This window comes from Impatiens glandulifera, chromosome 1, assembly GCF_907164915.1.
Source record: "Impatiens glandulifera chromosome 1, dImpGla2.1, whole genome shotgun sequence".
NCBI classification, from domain to species: domain Eukaryota; kingdom Viridiplantae; phylum Streptophyta; class Magnoliopsida; order Ericales; family Balsaminaceae; genus Impatiens; species Impatiens glandulifera.
Window position 1 is genome coordinate 132,636,742 of NC_061862.1, and position 21,822 is coordinate 132,658,563.

Consider the following 21,822-nt stretch of genomic DNA (forward strand, 5'->3'; position numbering starts at 1 on the left):
CCAGTAAACAACTTTGTAGGAATGAGATTCACTCAAGTCATAATTGATGATTTTTCAAGATTTACTTGGGTTATATTTTTACCTTCTAAGGATCAGACTACTGAGAATTTGAAAAAGATCTTTAAAAGACTTCAAAACGAAATTTTTTTATTTATCATCAAAATTATAAGTGACTGGGGAACCGAGTTAACAAATAGACGCCTATCTTCTTACTTTGAGGAGTCTGGTATTAGACACGAGTTGTATAGTACTAGAACATCACATAAAAATGGTGTTGCTGAGAGAAGAGTCAAAACACTGAAGGAAGCAACAAGATTTATGATAGCCGACTTAGGTGTTTCTTAGAAGTTATGGGCAGAAGCCATAAACATAACTTGCTATACACAAAACCGAGCAATGATTAATAAATGTTTTAGAAAAACATCTTATGAACTCTTTTATGGAAGTATTCCTAAATTTTCCTACTTTCGAATTTTCGGGTGTAGATGTTTTATTCACAATAATAGGAAAAATCATTTGACTTCTTTTGATGCTAAAGTAGATACTCAAATCATACCCTGGCTACTCTTCAGTTAGTTAAGCTTATAGAGTGTTTAATAATCAAACACTAACTGTTGAAGAATCCTATCATGTTGTTTGTGATGAATATGTTGAAAATAATTCTGACGAATTCATTGAAATTGCTAACAGATTAGAAGCGACAAGTCTTGAATCTGATAGTGATGATGAAGATCCGGTCAACAAGATACATTCGTCCGATTAGATGACTGATCCGGTTGAGATTCAACTAGACATCTAGACTACAAGTCAACAGACGGCTGACAGTTCGGACATCGCGGGGCCGTTTTACTAGACGTCTGATCCGTTAGGACCAAACTTCAAATGGAACAAAAATCATCCACCTGAACTGATAATTGGCAATCTTAATGCTCCTCTTAGTACTAGACGCCAATTACTTAATTAAATGACAAACACTGCCTTTATTTTTGAAATTGAGCCAAAGAAGATCAATGAAGCACTGTTTGATCCAGATTGAATTAATGCAATGAGAGAGGAGTTGAATCAATTTGAAAGAAATAAAATGTGGCACATGACTCCAAGGCCGACTGATCAATCGGTTCTTGGAACCAAATGAGTTTTTCGAAACAAGCTTAGTAAAGTTGGCTTGGTTGTGAGAAATAAGGCCCGATTCGTAGCTCAAAGATATAGACAGGAGGAAGGAATTGACTTTGAGAAGTCATTCACCCCTGTTGCTACACTTGAAGAAATCAGAATCTTCTTAGCTTATGCATCTTTTAAGAATTTTAAAGTTTACTAAATGGATGTGAAAATTTTATTTTTAAATGGAATTTTAAATGAGGATGTTAATGTTGAACAACCGCCTGGCTTTCAAGATCACTCCTTGCCAAATAATATTTTTAAACTTGAATTTTTTTTATATAGTCTTAAATAAGCTCCTAGAGCTTGGTATGACACTTTAATAAATTTTTTGTTTGATCATGATTTTATCATAGGCACAGTAGACAAAACCCTGTTTAAATTTGTTAAAGATTCTCATATTTTTCTTGTTCAAATATATGTTGATGATATCATATTTGGGTCAACTAACCCAAAATTATGTGAAAATTCTCTAAGTTGATACATGACAAGTTCGAGATTAGTATGATGGGAGAATTGAATTTCTTCCTCGGTCTTCAAGTTTGTCAACTTGAAGATGACACAATCATCAACCAGGCTAGCTGCTAAAGTAGTTTGGAATGGAAAGCTGCTTTGCTGCAGCAACACCAATGAACTCTTCCTGCAACCTTGACAAAGATGAAGATGGCCAAAGTGTAGACATAACTACTTATAGAGGGATTATCGGTTCTCTACTCTACCTAACTACTAGCCGGTCAGACATCCTATTTGCTGTCTGCGTCTGCGAAATATTTCTGGCTAACCTTAAACAATATCATTATAGTATTGCTAAGCGTATTTTGAAGTATTTAAAGGGAACTCAAAATGTGGGACTGTGGTATCTGAAGGATTCAAGTTTCAATTTAACTAGCTATTCTAATGCAGACTATGCAAGGTGCAAGATTGATCGGAATAGGACCAGTGAAACTTGTCAGTTCTTTGGTGAACGTCTAATCTCTTGGTTTAGCAAGAAGAAGACGTTCGTTGCCATGTCTACAAAGAGGCCGAGTACCTTGTTATAGGCAGCTGCTGCTCTCAGCTCTTATGGGTTCAACAACAACTGAGGAACTACGACATTGAGGCGGAAGACTCATCGATTTTCTATGAAAACACTAGTGCCATATTGATCACATACAACCTGGTGTTGTACTCTCGGACGAAGCATATCGAAATCCGACACCATTTCATCCAGGAGCATGTCAATTAGAAGCATATTCGTCTAGAATATATTCTAACAGATCAACAAGTGGAAGACGTGTTCACGAAGCCACTCCCCGAGATTAAGTTTTCATTCTTTAGAAATATTTTAGGTCTTGTAGAATTTAATTAATTAATTTTAATTAAACATGCACAATTTGAGGGGGAAATTTGTTGATTAAGGTGGTTGGACAGACGTGTGTTGACGAAGATCTCAATCGGACTGATTAGATTAGTTTTCCAAAGAAACCATGTACTTAGACGAGTTCTACTTAAGCAACTTGAAAATTAAGCTTGGTTAGACGTCTATTTGTATCATCTTGTGGATATGAGAACTCAATGTTATCAAAAGTCTATCATCATCTTATCAATATGAGAACTCAATGTCGTCAGTAGTATGTCATCATCTTATCGATATGAGAAGTCAGTTTTATCATCAGTCTCTCATCATGTCGATATGAAAAGTTAGTATCGTCAGTAGTATCTCATCATCTTATCGAAATAAGAACTCAGTTTTATTAATAGACTCTCATCAACTTATAGATATGAGAACTCAATGTTATCAACGATCTCTTATCATCATGTCGATATGAGAACTTATTATTATTAGCATACTCTCATCATCTTGTCGATATGTGAACTAAGTGTCGTTAGTAGTCTCCCATCATCGTATAAATATGAGAACTTAGTGTCGTCAATAATATATCGTCATCTGGTCGATATGAGAACTCAATTTTATTAGTAGTCATTTATCATCTTATAGATATGAGAACTCTTGTTGCCAACAAATCCTCATTACTTCGTAATTAGAATTTATTTTCTAACGCTCAGGGTGTAAACTCAATAATACTAGCAAATCTTTATTCCAACAACATGAAACTTCAATGTTGCAAGTAAGTGAATCCTTGTTACTACATGCATGATTTCATTACATCACATGAGAAAATATTATTATCATGACCATGTTCATCATCAACAATGCAAACCATAGTCATCAAGATTGTGTAATCGACGAAACATAGAATATGCTTATGACCTAAAGGTCACAATTTCATTATTAATTACTCTAGTGAGTTGCACTATTTAACAAGTTCATTTAAATCCAAAACTCAAAATATAACTTCCCAATAATACTGTCTTATAGGAGTTTACGGAGTCTCTACTTACAAAGAGTTTTGTTCAAAAGAATTCATAAAAGTGCAAGGATGAATAACATATTGCTTTGTTCCTTCATAGAGTCAAAATGCGACGGGTTTCATAATCAATCTATGCTTTAAATATGTTGATGTTATGCTTGCATGTGTCGTTGCTTCTTACATGTACTTTGCATGAATCTTACTCAAGCCATGTGTGATTTCTCGAGCACACGATACCAAGTAAGAAAAATAAAGATAGAAAATACACTACTCCAAGTTGTACTTTTCTTTCTCTCTTTGGACATCTTAATTATTGGGTTCGCAAACTTGGTCCCTATTTGATCAAGTTTGGACAAATGTTTTGTTAAATGAGAATATTTTTTTCTCCAAACACTGTCAAGAGGGGTATTCTGTAGACACTTCATTTTTACACCCAAAAATGAAAATAAAGTTTCCCGGTCTAGTATGATGACCTTACTTGATGATTAGACTGGGAGATCAAAAATGAGAAAAACCATTTCAAAACTGGCCTAGTTTGCTATTTTGAATTTGGTTCAAATGCCAATTCTTAAAAATACATGAAATTTATGTAACCTTATGCCTTTAGATAGACTCGTTCGAAAATCATAAATTTTGACTATAATATTGTTATTTAACCAAATGTGTAGAAAAACTATTTTAGGACTTGTTTTTGTGCCCAAATGTATTTTTTATAAATAGTTAGAATTTAGGAAACTCGATACGTTCAGTTTGACAGTTCAGAAAATTATAAATTTTGGGTATAATATTGCTATTGGTAATTTGTTATAGAAGGTGTCCAAAATGCCAAAACAGAAAGAAAGAAAAAACGTGTTAATTCTGACGTCTTGGGATTCGGTCAATGGAACTCAATTCAAGTCTATCGTGCCAAAAACTTTCAAAAAAAAGGAGGTGACATCATTATATCATCATCCGACGTTTTATTTGGAAAATATCTAATTTGTGTTTCTCAAATGATACGCTCAATTGAAGAAGGACCAAAAATTACAACCAACTTAAAAAAATCACTCAAGAATTTTTTTTAGGGGGAACGATTAAAACCATTTCATTAAAATCCCAAAAGTGAGAGGGTCAAGAATCAAAGTTAGACAAATCTAGCTATGATTAAAGTATGACAATCAAACAAACCTAAAGAAACTGTTTAGTAGTCATCAAACATATAAAAAACAGAGATTACAAACAAAGATTACAAATTGTACCAAATCCTAATTATCCCAATCAGATTTTTTATTTCCAAAATCACTCGGGACTTTAACTTGATGGTTTTAGATGTTTTGGAAAGCCTGAAGAATCTTCTACAAATTTGTTCAACCGTTTGTTAGATTAAAGCTCTTTATTTATCATGAAGAATTGTTGGTGCAAGACAGTGTGTCCAAAATAGAGTCAATATGAACATGCCTCTAGTTAAAAATTCATAACTTTAGCCACAATGCATGAAAATATGATTTCTACCTATGGTTGAAAATCTAAAAGACAGTAAAATTTAATGGCAAGGTGGTGTACATGTACAAAAAGTTGATGCAAGTGCACTAGTTTCATTCTTGAAGTGAACTAAAGTTAGTTACAACTTCATAAATTCATATATGTTGGTTTAATCAACCATTTTAGGCAAGCGAGCTACCAATGAAAAGGTCTTCATGTTACCTTTCCAAAGACACCAAGAAGTTCTCGTGTATCGATATGTAGCTCATGCTAATTCACGTTAAGCTAGAATTCCCAATTTAGGGCCACCGACGTTCCATCGAGAAATGCATGGACCTATGGCCTGTTTTAGTTTTTAGAACAAGTTGAAAGTTTTAGTTAATTCAATTAATTTTCTAATGCATCCTAGATCAGTCTCAATGGGTGTCTAATTCGAAAGTTATATATCTTTAAAGTGTTGGTTAGAACAGAGCTACTAAAGACTAAATTCAAAAGAATTATAGCTTTAGAAAAACATAATTTGGACGGCAATTCATGAAATTGGGTGATTCAAATTGGAGAAGGTAGCATGAGATGTTACCTACACTAGAAACTCAACCAAAACTCACCTAAGTGACTGAGTCACAGCTAGTTGACTTGCCAATCCAGTTACCAATTAAAACTAACTCACCTAAATTCCTAAGGGAATTTATGGAGAATTTCTCATTTAATTGAGGCCGAAGAAGAAAAGTGGACATAAAGAGAGAAATGATAGGATAAAAAGGTAAACCATAAGAGAAGAAAATAGAGCTATTTACTCTCTCTCCAATGAAATTAAAAATCCATAACAGACCAAATAGTCGACAATCCGTGGTAGAAATGGCAAAATTGCACGACGCAACAGAAACAACACAATCTTCACGACACATAGACGGAACACGGCATGGCGCAATTTATGATAATAATTTTTAACTCGCCTAATCTCACCGATCATCGTAGAAGCTTGTTGATATTAGAAATTAAAGTAGTAATAATAATTAATGAGTCTTTGGTTGTTAAAGAGCCTCTTGGATTGTCCAAGACTCTTGATCTTATCTAGTAAATGAGACTCTTCATGTCTCTTAGTTATGCTTTAATTTATTTAAGGATTGTAATCGTGTTCTTATTCTATGAATTTCAATAAACAGATTTTCATTCTCTAAATTTTCTATTCACTTTCTAATATATTTCTTCACGGTTCAATCATAGAAGTCCTGATTGTAACTTCGTTACATGGTATCAGAGATTTGGTAATATTGTTGAAGAGGATATCGTTGTTATTCAATATGGAAAGTGATGGTCGTGTAGCTGGACTCAGTTTGGAGTTGTTAAACCAGTCAAACTACCGGATATGGAAAACCTGTATGGAATCGTACCTGGTTGGGGAAGATTTGTGGGACATCGTCGTAGACGATGATAATGTAGATCCTGAGGATGTTGCTGAAAATGCAGAAGCATCGAAGAAGCGGAAGAGACTCAACGCAAAGGCAAAGAGGTCAATCTCCCACAATCTGTTCGAACACATCATTGACTGTGGATCTCATCGTGAGATCTGGGAAACGCTTGATCGTCTTTTCAACAAGAAGAACGAGACTTGTCTCGAGATGCTTGAAAACGAGTTGGCAGCCGCAAAACAAATCAGATCTGTCTCGGAGTTCTTTCTTAAGGCAAAGAATATATGCTCAGAAATTTCTTTATTGAACCTAGATGAGAAAATCTCAGAGGCTCGAACAAAGAGGCATATTGTTCGAGGACGTCGACCCGATTATACACCATTCATCACATCGATTCAAGGTTGGGCTCAACAACTGTCACTCGAGGAGTTTGAAAATCTCTTATCATCTCAAGAGTCGTTGGCCGCACAAATGACTGGAGCGAGTACAAAGGAGGAGTCGAACAACGCGTTGTTCGTGAAGAAATCGAGCTGGAAAAAGGGAAAGTCGAAGAAGGAAGAAATAGGTCAGGATTGTTCAAATATTCCTAAAAACCCCTTAAGTATTTCAGGTGCGGCAAGACTGGACACTTCAAGAGAAACTGTCGAGTAAATTTGAATGGAAATTTTGTCAGTTCAAATCTCGAAGAAAATTCTAACCATCGTGTTGAGGATGACTGGGAGAAGGCTTTTCATGTCGATGTGACCACTTCGAAGGAAAAGAAAACAGAGACTTCTCATGGTAAATAGGAGATTGATCAAAGGTGGATCGTGGATTTAGGGTGCAGACATCATGTAATTGGAGATGATTTTGTGTTCTCGTCGAGTCGAGTTCATAATGGGGGCGGTGGCATTGTCACGGCAGATAACTCTGGTTCACGAAGTTAAAAAGGAAGGATCAATTGTTATTGAAAGCGACAAAGGAGAATCTATTACTCTGAAGAATGTCTACCATGTTCCAGGAATTCGGAAGAACCTTTTCTCAGTCGCAAATGTTGTAGACACCGGAAACCTTGTGTTGTTCGATCCAAATGATGTGAAGTTCTTAAGGAACGTGAAAGAAATCAAGGCGGATGTGGTTCATACTGGAACTCGTGTAAATGATCTCTTTGTCCTTTCAGCTTCAAATTCGTACATAGAAAAGGTGAACGACAAAAGTACCTCTTTTCTATGGCATGCAAGACTTGGGCATGTCAATATGACTAAGCTAAGTGTTATGTCTCAAAAGAAACTTGTCGAAGGTCTACCTGAATATCTGAGAATTAAGGAGGGCAATGTGTGTGAATGATGTCAATATGGGAAGGCTCATCGACTTGCATTCAACAACTCTGTATCGAGAAGTAAGGGTTCGTTGGATTGAGTTCATAGTGACTTGATGGGACCAACTCGAATTGCCTCATACTCGGGAAGTAAATATATGTTGCTGTTTGTGGATGATTTCTCCAGATTCACTTGGGTGTACTTCGTGAAAGAGAAGTCCGAAGTGTTCTCTAAATTTATCGAGTTCAAGGAGACGGTAGAAGGAGAACAAGAAAGGAAAATTCGAGTATTGCGGACAGATAATGGTGGAGAATTTTGATCAAAAGAGTTTGAATTATTTTGTAGGAAAAATGGCATAAAAAGAGAACTCTCCTGTTCTGAGACCCCACAACATAATGGGATAGCCGAAAGGAAGATTCGACACCTTACAAAGACTTGTAAGTCTTAGTTGCATATCAAGAATATACCAAAGATGTTATGGTCAGAAGGCATGAGTATTGCTGCTCATGTCATCAATAGAGTTCCGCTTAGCCCAAATGAGTTCAAATCTCCCTTCGAGATGATTTTTGGTTTTAAGCCAAATGTTAAACATTTTCGAGTTTTTGGATCTACTTGTTATGTCCATATTCCAGACTCGAGAAGGATCAAATTGGATGCGAAGGAAGTCAAATGCGTGTTTGTCGGCTATGACCAGAGAAGGAAAGGGTGGCGGTGTATGGATCCATCAACCCACAAATGCACTATGTCGAGAGATGTTGTTTTTGACGAAACCTCTTCATACTACATGAAATATGTTGAAGAAACTATTCAGACTAATCTTTCCATTCTCACGTCTACGGGAAGCTCCTGTAGTAGTGATAATATTGACAGGGGGAGCCCTGACTTAGCTCAAGATACTTCAGTCGATGAAGGAGAAAAAGGTGAAAGGTTACTAGGAAGTCCACATCAGGAAGAATCAAGTCAACAATAGAATGGAGAATCTCGACCAAAAAGGAACATTGTAAGGCCCCTTCGATTTAGGGATGATAATTTTGTAACAACCTTTTCTTGTTTCTTGGCAAATGCAATAGACCACGAAGAACCCTCTTCTTATAATGAAGCAAAAAAATGTCAAGGAATGGGTGGCAGCAATGGAGGAGGAAATGCATGCTATCAAGAAGAATGGGACATGTGACGTTGTTCCGAAGCCTCCTGATACTCAAGCAGTCACATGTAAGTGGGTGTATCGAATCAAGCGAAAGGCTGATGGAAGTATAGATCGATACAAAGCTAGATTGGTCGCTCGAGGTTTCTCACTGAAGTATGGAGAAGATTACGAGGAGACATTCAGCCCAGTTGTGAAGATGACGTCAATTCGCACTGTGTTGGCATTAGCAACAAGTTCTCGATGGAAGATGTGGCAATTGGATGTCAAGAATGCATTTCTCTACGGAGAACTTGATCGTCCAATATATATGGAACAACCACCTGGATTCGAGAAGACTGATAGTCCCCAGTTGGTCTATAGACTTAAGAAGGCACTATATGGATTAAAGCAAGCACTGCGTGCTTGGTATTGAAAGATTGCAGAATATCTTTAATTTTGTAGGTATAAAGCTTCAGAATCTGACTCAAGTCTATTTATAAAGAAGAATTATGGACAGATGGTGGTGGTGCTTCTTTATGTGGATGACATAATCTTGACGGGCAGTAACTATGATGAGGTTGCTCATCTACAAGATGAGCTTTCGTTTCGTTTTGAGATGAAGAAGCTAGGTGAACTTGGAACATTCCTTGGTCTGCAAATCGAAAATTTCGATAAAGGGTTGTTTGTATCGCAGATCAACTACGCAAAGAAGTTGGTAGAAAAATTTGGTATGACTGATGGAAAAAAGAGCTATACTCCTCTCGACATAAATCCCAGACTTAGTCGAGATGAAAGAACATGTCTACCAGATCCTCGTCCTTATCGTGCTCTTGTGGAAAGCTTGATTTATCTGACTATAACAAGGCCTGACATTACTTATGCAGTTGGAGTGGTGAGTCAATACATGCAGGAGCCAAGAAAACCACACCTCGAAGAAGCGAAGAAAATTCTGAAGTATATTAATACCTCACTAGATATTGGTCTACTCTACGAAAAAGATGCAAAATTCATCTTGCAAGGATATGTAGATGCTGACTTTGCTAGAGATCGAGACGATCGAAGGTTCACATCTGGGTTTGTTTTTATTTGTGGAAACACTAGCATATATTGGAGTAGCAGAAAACAAGGATCGACATCCTTATCTACAACAGAAGCAGAATACAAAGCATCAACTCACGCAACACAGTAGTGCATATGGCTTCATAGACTCTGGGAGGATTTTCATGTCAAGTTTGATCAGCCAGTTCCTATACATGGAGATAATTTGAGTGCTATTAAATTGACTTCAAATCCTGTGCTTCATGCGAGGACAAAACACATTGAGTTGGAGCATTACTTTATTCGTAAAAAAGTACTATAAGAAATCATTGAGATGGTTGAAGTAAGGAGTGAAGACAATGTTGTTGATATCTTCACAAAAGCACTTCCTAAAGGTCCTATCGAAAATCTACGATCTAAGTTGGGACTAGTTCATCGGGCATCACTTTAAGGGGGAGTGTTAGAAATTAAAATAATAATAATAATTAAGGAGTCTTTGGTTGTTAAAGAGGCACTTGGATTGTCCAAGACTCTTGATCTTATCTAGTAAATGAGACACTTCATGTCTCTTAGTTTAATGTCTTAGTTATACTTTACTTTATTTAAGGATTGTAATCGTGTTCTTCTTCTATCAATTTCAATATACAGATTTTCATTCAAGGTTATTTTCATTCTCTAAATTTTCTATTCACTTTCTAATATATTTCTTCACGGTTCGATCATCGATGTCCTGATTGTGACTTCGTTACAATTTTTAACTCGCCTAATCTCACCGATCATCATAGAAGCTTGTTGATGTTCATCTTGTATTTCCGAATCAACATTCAATCGTTATAAGTCATTCCTACGGTTGATGTAAGCAATTTAACCGAGTATAATTTATATTTTGAATTTTGAGTTTTATTTCAAAATTATTTTTGTTGTTCTTGTGTAATTGCTTGGTTGACCCTTAAATATTAGAAATCCCAGATTAGTCTGACGTGTTTAGCCTAACGTTAGAGACAAAGTTAGGATAATTTAGGTTGATTTTTGTTTTGATGATGTTCGTCGGTCGAATGTCTTGTTCTTCGGTCGAAGGACATGTTCGTGAACTCCCTTATTACTTTATCCGCATTTAGAAGCCCCGACGAAGGCAATGACATATACTTATCGTCGTGAGGAAGATGACATCATGATCGCTTAAGACGACGCAATGACATAAATGATATCTGAATGAAGTCACGAGAATAAGACGACGTAAATTAAAACCTTTTATGTTATGATTTCTCAGACCCCTAAACATTAATCTCATATTCAAACAACATACTTCAATTGGATCCTTAGACCTCTTGCTACGTTCAAATTCAACCCAAAACTTCAAATTTCAAATTATTTAAATAATTATGAAATATTTATGCAATGATCATTTTCACTTGTGGATTCCTTTTCTACAATAATTCAGGTTTGAATTAGTAAGAAATCAAGACCTCATTATCTCATATTTATTTCACAATTGTGTTCATTTTTATTAAGGATGCATTCAATTTCATTATCATATCTTTGTCTAAACTCAATGATTGCCTAAAGTTTAAGTAAGGAATATGGTTAGTCCCTTCGTTTAGACACAAAATCAGGATATTAACAATCAAAAGAATTTTGAACTCAGAATACATGTGTAACAACCCTTCTCAAATATCTAATGGCCACCTATGTTCGAGTAAAGTCTATCCTTTTTTGGATAAACATTTTAACATTATTTCATTAAGAAACCCCAAAAGTGGGAGGGTCAATAATCAAAATTAGACAAACCAAGTTTTGATTGTAAAATGAAAAACAAACAACCTAAAAGTTTTTGAATGGTAGCCGTCAAACCACATTACAAACATGTATTACAATGAACAAAGACTACAATCTATCTATCACAACCCGTGTCGCCTCCATGTTTTCCTTTTTGACCATATTGCCTTCTTCCGCGTCTCCTTCCTCTCTCGTTCTTTATGAATGGAGATTGAATTGAAGAATATGATATGCATGTTTACTCCCATTGTTTAATATTTCTATATATGAACCCGTAATAATATGATAAAAGGTATTCTTCTTCAGGAGTTCAGATTTTATGCCTCTTCCTCTTTCTTGTCTTTAGGTTTATCTTCTTCAGCATCCCATATTTCATCAATTTCATATTTTCTTCATTATCAATTTCTATCTTAATTTCTTCCTCTACATCATTGCATTATTCCTTCTCTAATTCTTCGTTGATTTCTTCTTATACCCTTTTTCTTTGCGGATTTCCTTTAACTTCCCCAATATGTTCTTTGATCATTGATTTTTCTTTTTCATTTTTTTGTCTTTCTTCTTCTTGGGATTTCAAGATTTTCTTCTCTTCCTCAATTGCTTTTGCAAATTTTGTGTTATCATGTTGAAACATATTATAGAAATCACACATGTGTGGCCTCCATCCATATGAAATTTCCATGGCTATAGATTTTTCTTTCCTATTAACTATTGTTATATTCTTTGGCAGCGTACATTGAGTATGTACTTAATTACTTATTATAACAAAGGTAAGTTGTTCCCTCCTTCTGTAATTGGGTCCATGTATAATGGTTTCCCTAATAAACTTGCAAAGTGTGTTAGAGCTTTTGCATTGTACATGTGTGTTGGGTTGTTCCAAATCTTAAATCATATATGGGTTGTTTCTTTAGTTTGATTAGTAGATTCAATTCTTCAGACCATCTCTCCAGCTTCATATAGTTGGATTCAATATAAGTATGTCCATATTTCAGAATATCATCCAACTTTGATCCCATCATGAGGAATAGAAAATAGAGATTATGTATGTTTGCAGAAACTTTCTCTAGTCTCTTGTGCTCTTATTATTTTCTTTACATGCATAAGGAGCTTTGTGATTTGATTTTTCAGTCTAAAGATATGCTCATTCATTTTATCCAAATTTTTTGACTTCTTTATCCTTATTATTTTTCTTTCTTCTCATTTTAATGAAGAACAGAACACAACAACAAAGTAGAGAAATTATAGAATATGGTACACTAAAAATCCCAGCTATTACAAAATAGGGTAAACCAAAAATCCTAAACTTAAAATAAAGCTTCCAAAATGAATGATTGACCTATCTATTAGAGTCGATACCATGTCGTTTGTGCCGATTGTGTCAATCGCGCCGATCGTATTTCAAACCAACAAATGACTTGCGATTCTTAAGAATTCGGTGGATGGTTCATCTTCTAAGTTATTATTGTAGTTGGGTATGAGGGTGAACACATTCTTTATTTTAGACTATCCTTTTCGATAGGCATATATGACATAACACCATGGCCCTTTCCTAATACGTAACCAAATATTGAATCCTTAAAATGTGAATACTCTAATTTTATTTCTTTTAGTTTCTTTGTGAAGTAACTAAAGTGTCAATTCTTAAAGTAATTTAGTTTATTACATCTTAGTATATATTAATCTAAAACTTGTACGGGTCAAATAAAGTGTCTAAGTTATATAACTTTATTTATTCAGCATCTGTAAGATAGGACAACATCGTTAAAGGATAGTCTCCCTATCTATTTTTTATGAGAATTGAGAGAAATGTAATCCAATGGGTTTTATAACATAACTTCTGTAGAATTTTTTCCTAAAATAATGCACGGGTCGAGTCTATTATTCAAGTCCTTCGTTGCGTCCCTTTTGTGGGCGGATCACTTAAAATGATAGGTAAGGCATGAGACCGAATAATTTCGAATCACACAAACCGCCCTTATAGACGAGGTATTTCAATGGATAATTAGTGATTTGGACAAATCCTTTCACAAAAGAGAAAAGTTTTGAAAATAAGAACGGAATGAAAAAATGTGTACAACTCTACTAAGTCTCGTGGGTTACCTTCCTCTCATTCAGAAGTTGACTCGCCTTATAAAACTTAGCAATATAAGACATAATTTGATATTATGTTACGGTCTCCAAATTAATGATGTGGTCCTAGAATAATTACAGCACCTTCCATCGGTCCTATGGAATACTTGGGCTTGAATTCCTGTTTTTTATTTAATATTCGGTTTTGATTCTATTTTCTATTATTTATCAAACTGAATTATGTTAGTTGTTACAACAATAATCCTAAATATTCTAGGACAAGACAACAACTATATAAGTCTGATCTCTCTTCCCCAAGAGGGCATGAAAATGAATATTTGAATTCTCTTGTGAAAGTTCTTCACCCCTATTATATTTTAGGTTTTGAACCTTTGTTTTTGACTGTTTGGTATAAACCAACAATATTCTTTTCTCACCCTTGATTCTTCTTTTCCCCTCATCTCAAATTCTCGACTACAAAATCCTTCTGTTGCCATTTGTTTATATATTTCCCACCCGGTACTAGAGATCAACAACTCGATTCTTGAAATCAAGAACCCATAAATTCTAAGTTACAAATAAACCGTAACATCTTGGTATCAGAGTTGGATGATCCTCCAAATAGTATAAACCCGCCAGCAGGAAGAAATGGATGCTCTTAAGACCTTAATTGAAGGCTTGTCCCAACAAATGGCCGCTATGCAAGCTGCAATGGACCGAAGGTTTGATGCTGCTGAAGAAATATTAGTAGCCAATTAAAGTGGTGCATCTTGAAATGGCCAAGAACTCCGCACCAGACCCTATGATGATCCTTTTTGTCACGGTCCTTCCCCATATAGGCCCCACCACCCTAGACAAAATTATGTTCCTCCAACCCGGCTAACCAAGATCGACTTTCCTCGGTTTGATGGGTCCGATGTGGAGGGATGGCTAATATGCGCCGAGAAATTCTTCAGGGTGGACAAGGCTAAGGATGCCACTAAACTAGAAATTGCACCATTCACTTTTTTTGAAAAAGAAAGAATCTGCAAAATACATGTTGATTTTCAAAAATTATAGAGCATGCCAAGGGAATACGTAATAGATTGCTACTTGTCCGGCTTGAGGGAGGAGATTGCGAACTGCATCCGGCTGTGATTTTCTAGGTCCCTAAACAAAGCCATGGCCATGACTAATGTCCAAGAAGAAACATACAAGTCCCTTATGAGCAGGGGCACTTGTATAGCGCTGAAGCACCACTGCTTCCCAAGCCGTCCAATATTAACACAGCCTGGCCGAGCACCAATCGAAATACCGACATGAAGAATTTTTCCCATGCGTCTTCTTCAAGCATAAACTAGGGCCAAATTATGTAATTAGACTCGGATGTAATGGATGAGAAAAGGAAGAAAGGCCTATACTATACTTGCAATGAAAGGTGAGATCCCAACCATAAGTGAAAATCCAAATTATTCATGGTCTCGGCTAATCATCAAGAAGTCCAAGAACCCATTCAAGAACCTGTTTTTGATGATCTACCTTTGTTGCTTGGGGCAGAGGATGAACCATGCATATCCTTACATGTATTGACCGGTTCTAAAACTTTTCAAACGCTCCAAATTCTTGGCAAGATGAGAAACCTGCCGGTGGTGATCCTGATTGATACATGCATCACCCATAATTTTATCAATAGAAGGATTTGGGAGAAAATAGGCCACAAAAGCATGGAAACCCAGGCGCAATCAGTTAGAGTGTTTGATAGATCCAATATTTTATGCTCTATCATTTATAAAGACTTGAAATGGTTGATAGAATGCAATGATTACCAAACAGAAATGAAGGTAATTTCCATGGACAAATATGATATTGTTCTAGGCATTGAATGACCGATTACTTTAGGTCCCTCGTCTTGGAATTTCGAAAAGCTGACCCTTTCTTATGAGAAGTAAGGAAGAACCACGGTTTTGCAAGGTATCCCTCGGGCACAAGTCAATATGATGCAGGGAAACCATTTGGAAAAGACCTTGGAAAAATGTAGTGTTGCTGTTAGGGTACAAATAAAAATTCAACATGAAGGCCAAACTATTTCACTTGCGATGATGACGTTGGAAGAAATTCCTGAAGATCTCCAGCAACTATTTGAATTCTTCAATACTCTATTCCAGTAACTCGAAGACCGACCACAAGTTAGGAGAATAATTAGAAGTTATGTCTATTTTGATTCCCCTGTGATGCTGGTTCGGAAAAAAGACTTGGCCTTGGTTTTTGAAGACACTATAGAGTATAATCGGAGCTGAAAGAAGTTTTTTATATATCTGCTCCAAGTCCTAGAGACATTGCAGGAACAAAGGTCAACTCCCAACAACAGAAATTCAACTTGGGGTTCACATGAATTTCCAACATGGGCGGAGTGGTGACTGACCCGGCAGTACTAAGGACGACAAGGATTCGACCAGCTCCACTACTGAAAAGATGTTATAAAAGGCTTATAAATGAATGTGGTCCTATGCTCCGACCCTTGTTGGACCTGCTGAAATCCGACCGAAGAAAGAGAAAATAGTTGTCTTTGAATGGAGCTGCGAATTAAAGGCTGACTGGGCCACGGTCTTATCATAGAGGGTGACGAAGTTTGAAGGGGAAGATAATGTTACGGTCTCCAAATTAATGGTGTGGTCCTAGAATAATTCCAGCACCCTCCATCGATCCTATGGAACACTTGGGCTTGAATTTTTGTTTTTTGTTTAATATTCGATTTTGATTATATTTTCTATTATTTCTCAAATTGAATTCTGTTAGTTGTTACAACAATAATCTTGAACATTCTAGGGCAAGACAACAACTATATAAGGCTGATCTCTCTTCCCCAAAGGGGCATTAAAATGAATATTTGAATTCTCTTGTGAAAGTTCTTCACCCCTATTTTATTCTAGGTTTTGAACCTTTGTTTTGGACTGTTTGGTATAGAAAAACAGTATTCTTTTCTCACCCTTGATTCTTCTTTTTCCTTCATCTCAAATTCTCCACTACAAAATCATTCTGCTGCCCTTTGTTTATATATTTCTCACCCGGTCCTAGAGATTAATAACTCAATTCTTGAAATCAAGAACCCATAAATTTTAAGTTACAAATAAACCGTAACACATTAATTTAAAAATCGCCACTTAGTTTACTTCTCGAGAAACTATGAAAGAAAAATTGTAACAATTATTTTTGGGTTTAGTGCTTGGTTACTTGTGGGAAAGGGCCATAACGCTATGGCCGAGACGTATGTCCAAATGGATAGTCTCTCCTCCAAAACAAATTTGGCCTTTTAAAATTAACATGAAATTTTATTTAATTCACAAATTTAAATATCAAACATATCCTCATACTTCTAAAGGATTATTCCTATGTCATAACCGACCCGGTCAATTACAATATTCTTACTAATCCCGACTAAACATTCTTCCAAATTTTAATTTCTTGCTAAGCTTGATCATGAGGCTACAATCAAATTCCTCATTTGATTTACAACCCAGCTAATCTAACTAGAGCATCTAATTCATGTAGGAGGGCAGATCGGACTCTCGCCAACGTGATAAATAAGATGAACGGAAAATTGTGATTTGTGTAAACATAACTACAAGTGAAATCAACTTCTAATCAACCTAAAATCATCAAGGAAACATCATATTGGAATGAGAGTAAACATACAACTATGTTCAACACATGGAATTTTTAACAAAACCTACACAATTTCTATAAAATTGCGATACTAAACACAGTTACAATTTAATTCACGAATAGTTCCTAAATTAATTAAAGAATGATTCTGGATCATCTCCTCTATGATTCTAATGTAGCAAATAATTCTTAATATATCTTAGGATCAAGCTCAATCAATCGAAATGCAAAATGATGGAGAAATAGTTACCAACTCAGATGTATTGAAACTAATTTCACACGATAACTTCAATTTCAAGTTGAATTACCACTTACAATTAACGTATAAAGCTTCCTAAGACCTCAAAGAAATTTTCTATTGACTTTGATCCAAGTTTAATAACTTTTCTATTTGAAAAATATCCGGCAAACTATAAACTCTCAAGTTTGTTTTTTTAGCTCTAATCTGTCTCTAATGCTCGACTCTATTCTTCTAAGAGCTTGTTTGAGGAAGGGGTTATTTGGATAAATTCTGGGTTTTGTCCAAATAACCCTTGTATGATGAAATCGATAAAAAATCAGGTTTTTTAAAATTTATACCAATTTTACCCTTTCTATATATATATATATAATATTTTTTTGTAAATGACAAAATTTAATTTATATGAAATTAAATAAAATTTTAAAATATAATAAAATAAATATTAAAACACTTTAAATATTTTAATATTAATAAAAAAAACTCTATTTATTTATATATTATAATCAATAATACTTTTTTTAAATAAAATAATTTTATTTATATTAAATTAAATTTTGAAATATAATAAAATAAATATTAAAAAACTATACATATATTAATATTAACTTTTATTAATAAAAAATAAAATTTTAATATATATATATATATTATAATTAATAATACTTTTTTTAAATGAAATAATTTAATTTCTATTAAATTAAATTTTAAAATATAATAAAATAAATATTAAAACTATACATATATCAGTATTAACTTTTATTAATATAAAAATAAAATTTTAAATAAATATTAATTTTATAAATTATTACTATTAAAATTTAAATATTATATGAGATAATATAATATGTTATAGTTTTATTTATATTATAAATTTATTTTAATTATTATAATTAATTAAAAAAATAAATAAAATAGTTTCAGTGGTCTATAATTATAATTTAAATGTCATTTAATTTTATTGTTATTATTTTCTTAAATTACATTATAATATTTTGATTTTATTAAATTAAAAAAATATTAACTTAAATTAATTAATATATTTATTTAGAATGAGTTTATATATATAAAAATAGAATAAATTTTTTATAAATATTTAATTTATATGAGATATATTTATAAATTAATTAATATATGTTATTCAAATATATTAACTTTATTTTTTAGTATAATTATTTATTTATTTGAATTATTTAAATTTTAATAGGGTATGTTATAATTGAATTTATATTGTGATTTTATTTTTATTTGAGATAATTAATAAAATTATTTAAAATGAAATAATTTTATAATTTAATTTATATTAAAATAATTAAAATATAAATAAATATTATATATTAAAATAATTTTTTATTAATATAAAAATAAATATTTAAGTAGAGGGTAATTTGGGTATTTTAATTAATAAAATGATTGATTTGATTGATGATGGGATGGTTGGGTTTTGGGATAAAACCTTGGTCTTATCCCAAAAACCCAAAGATCAAACGAGGCCTAAATGTTCTTAGGAGACTATTTAAACTAACATCAGGTTCTAATTTGTTCCTAGCAAATTTACCTCCGAATTTCTAGATGTGAATTAGGGAGACTTGGCCACCAAGTTTCAAATCGAGCAGCGCACTTGAGCTCTTCTTCTTGTCGCGGTCAGCCCAGGCTTGACCTCATGCAAAACGATTGATTAGTGATTCAAAAAGTTTCTCCTACGCGTTGTTCTTCGTGAGAACATCGGGGTAGAAGAGCTTTCAAAGGTTAACATTTTACTAATTTTAAGAGTTCCCTTAGGAATTTTGGCATTCCTTTAGCGTATGTGGTTTTGCGGTATGGTACAATTAAGTTTTCTGACCGAATGAAGCACCTCATTGACTCGCATTGGCCACCTCTTTCCGCTAGTGATGGGCTCTCAACTGGTCTTCCTGGCCCGTGATGGTTCACTGGTTCCCATTAACGCGGACCGCCACACGCTGCTGCCCTCAGCGGTCTACGACGACTTTGTCTGGACAAAAAACTTCATTTTCCTAATTATATCCTTACAAAAAGAAAAAACACAAAATTAATATCATATGTTATCCACGTTTGGCCGATTTGCCAAAATTATGTGTAACATTTTTTATTTATAAATTGTCCCGGTTCTAATTCAAAAATAGGTCCACACAGTTCCATTCTTAAAAATCTTTATTTATTCTTAATTCCATGCATGAGCCCGTATAAAATTTGATAAATTCTTTTATTGGCTCAAAATTTTAAAAACTATAAATTCGGGAGACAAAATTTAGTGTCTACACTATTGAACCAATTGTTTATATTGATTTAGGCTAGACATGTGAATGATGAATGCAAAGATAATAAGCCTATTAATATATCTAGATCTTGTGTGAAATGGATACAATCAAGGTCATGTTTGACGCATCAATTGAATTCTCCAATGTAGTAGCTCCTGTCTGAGCAAGTATGGTTTCCAATTCAATTACTCTGCCCATTATAACATTCTCTGGTATAGCTATCACTGGTTCTTCATTTGTAGAAGCCAAAACTATGTCGATATTCTCCCTTGTACAAAGTTCCCCCTTGCCCAATTTTCTATAATTTATATGAAATTTAACAATAATCAAACTAGCAATAATACTTTTTTTTTTAAATGTTGAGTTCTACAACTCTTATTGAGTGCGACTAATTTGGCGTAGCTATCCTCGACGACAAAATGGTAAACATCAAAACCATGTCGGTATTGTTTGGAGTGGGTTAGTAAAGTATACTTTAATTTTTTATCTATACCTTATATCTTACTGGGAATTTTGGTATAGAAAAATTCATAAATTTATCTTACCTTAATTTCGGTATACCTTAATTTTAACACGGTATCAGTATTATACTTTTGATACCTGAAAACATATTAAATTAAATAAAAAAAAATCAATTTCATATTTTTATTGCAAAAACGTTACACAAAATTAAAAATTAAAAATATTATCATAAAATAAAATATTCTTATTAAACCCTAACATACTTAAAAACTAGCAAATGTTAAGAATTAATTAATAAACATAAGTATAATCTTCAAAGTTAGACTAAAGTGAATGGAGATAATGAGATTCAGAACGATCTTCAAACGCATTTGCATCAGCAATTTTTTTTTTATATAAATTGATAATATAATTTAGGTGTTAATAATAATAAGAATAATAATTTCGAGTCTTTTTTTTATTTGAAATGAACTTAACAACATATTAAGACTTTAAAATAAATATTTTATCGTGTGAAAAAAATATTGTGAAATAAAATTAGTTTTATATACTATAGAATAGAATGTCTATAGAATCATAGATGTCATATATTAAAAAATATTTTAGTATAATTATATTTTTATTTAATTTATATAAATAATATTTATTTAATTTATATAAATTATGTTTATTTAATTAAATTTATATTAAATTTATTTATTTCCTTATTAGTAGTATTATATAATATATATATTTTTAGAGTAATGATATATACATCACCTTTATACAGCACTTTCGCATAGCACCTATCTCATTTGGAAAGAAAGAGAAAATATTTTTCTCTTTCTTTTATTTTTTTTAAGATACATTTTCTCTTTATTTCAAATGAGGTAGGTGCTATGCGAATGTGTTGTATAAATGTACTGTATATATCATTACTCATTTTTTTAATTTGTTAATATTATTTCGGTATTTTGGTATATCAAAATATACCACAATTTTAAAAATCTCATACATTTACCGCACTAGTAATTTTATTATCGGTACAATACCTTAGCTTTTTTTTGTTATACATACAAAATCGATATTTACAATATATCTATAATCTCAGTAGTTTTTCCACTTTCCCCCCTTAGATATTGTACCTTATACTGATGGCTTATACTGATGGTTGCCCCTTTCCCAACTTTTTATTCCATATCCATTGTATTTCTCACTAGTTTAAAAAGGTTAATATTGACGGTAAATATCGTCGTTATTGACTCTGTTACCGTCGTTGAAGGTCAATAGCCACAATAAATAGAATTATCGCTACTTATTATTATTGATTCCATAGCTAAAATATAGTTAAGGAAGTAAGTACTGTGAGTAAAAGTTGACTAAAGGAATAAATTACTTTGACTAAAGAAATAAAATACTGTCGCTAAAAGTCACTATAAAAATATTTATAAATTACCATCACCGTATGTTTATATATTACTAATTCTTTTCTATAAAATATATTAATAATCTGAAAAGAGAAAAAATAAATATTT

At 33.3% G+C, this 21,822-nt stretch overlaps 1 protein-coding gene across 1 annotated transcript; it reads left to right on the forward strand.

Moving 5' to 3' along the window:
- The first annotated feature begins 9,323 nt into the window (after positions 1 to 9,323).
- LOC124943762 (uncharacterized mitochondrial protein AtMg00810-like) lies at positions 9,324 to 9,995 on the forward strand. Its single transcript, XM_047484235.1, has one exon. The coding sequence runs from the start codon at positions 9,324 to 9,326 to the stop codon at positions 9,993 to 9,995; it is 672 nt and encodes a 223-aa protein (XP_047340191.1).
- Positions 9,996 to 21,822: the final 11,827 nt, after the last annotated feature.

What these genes read in the sequence shown, in the direction of transcription:
- LOC124943762 (XM_047484235.1), top strand. Translation starts at nt 9,324, where the DNA reads ATGGTGGTGGTGCTTCTTTATGTGGATGACATAATCTTGACGGGCAGT.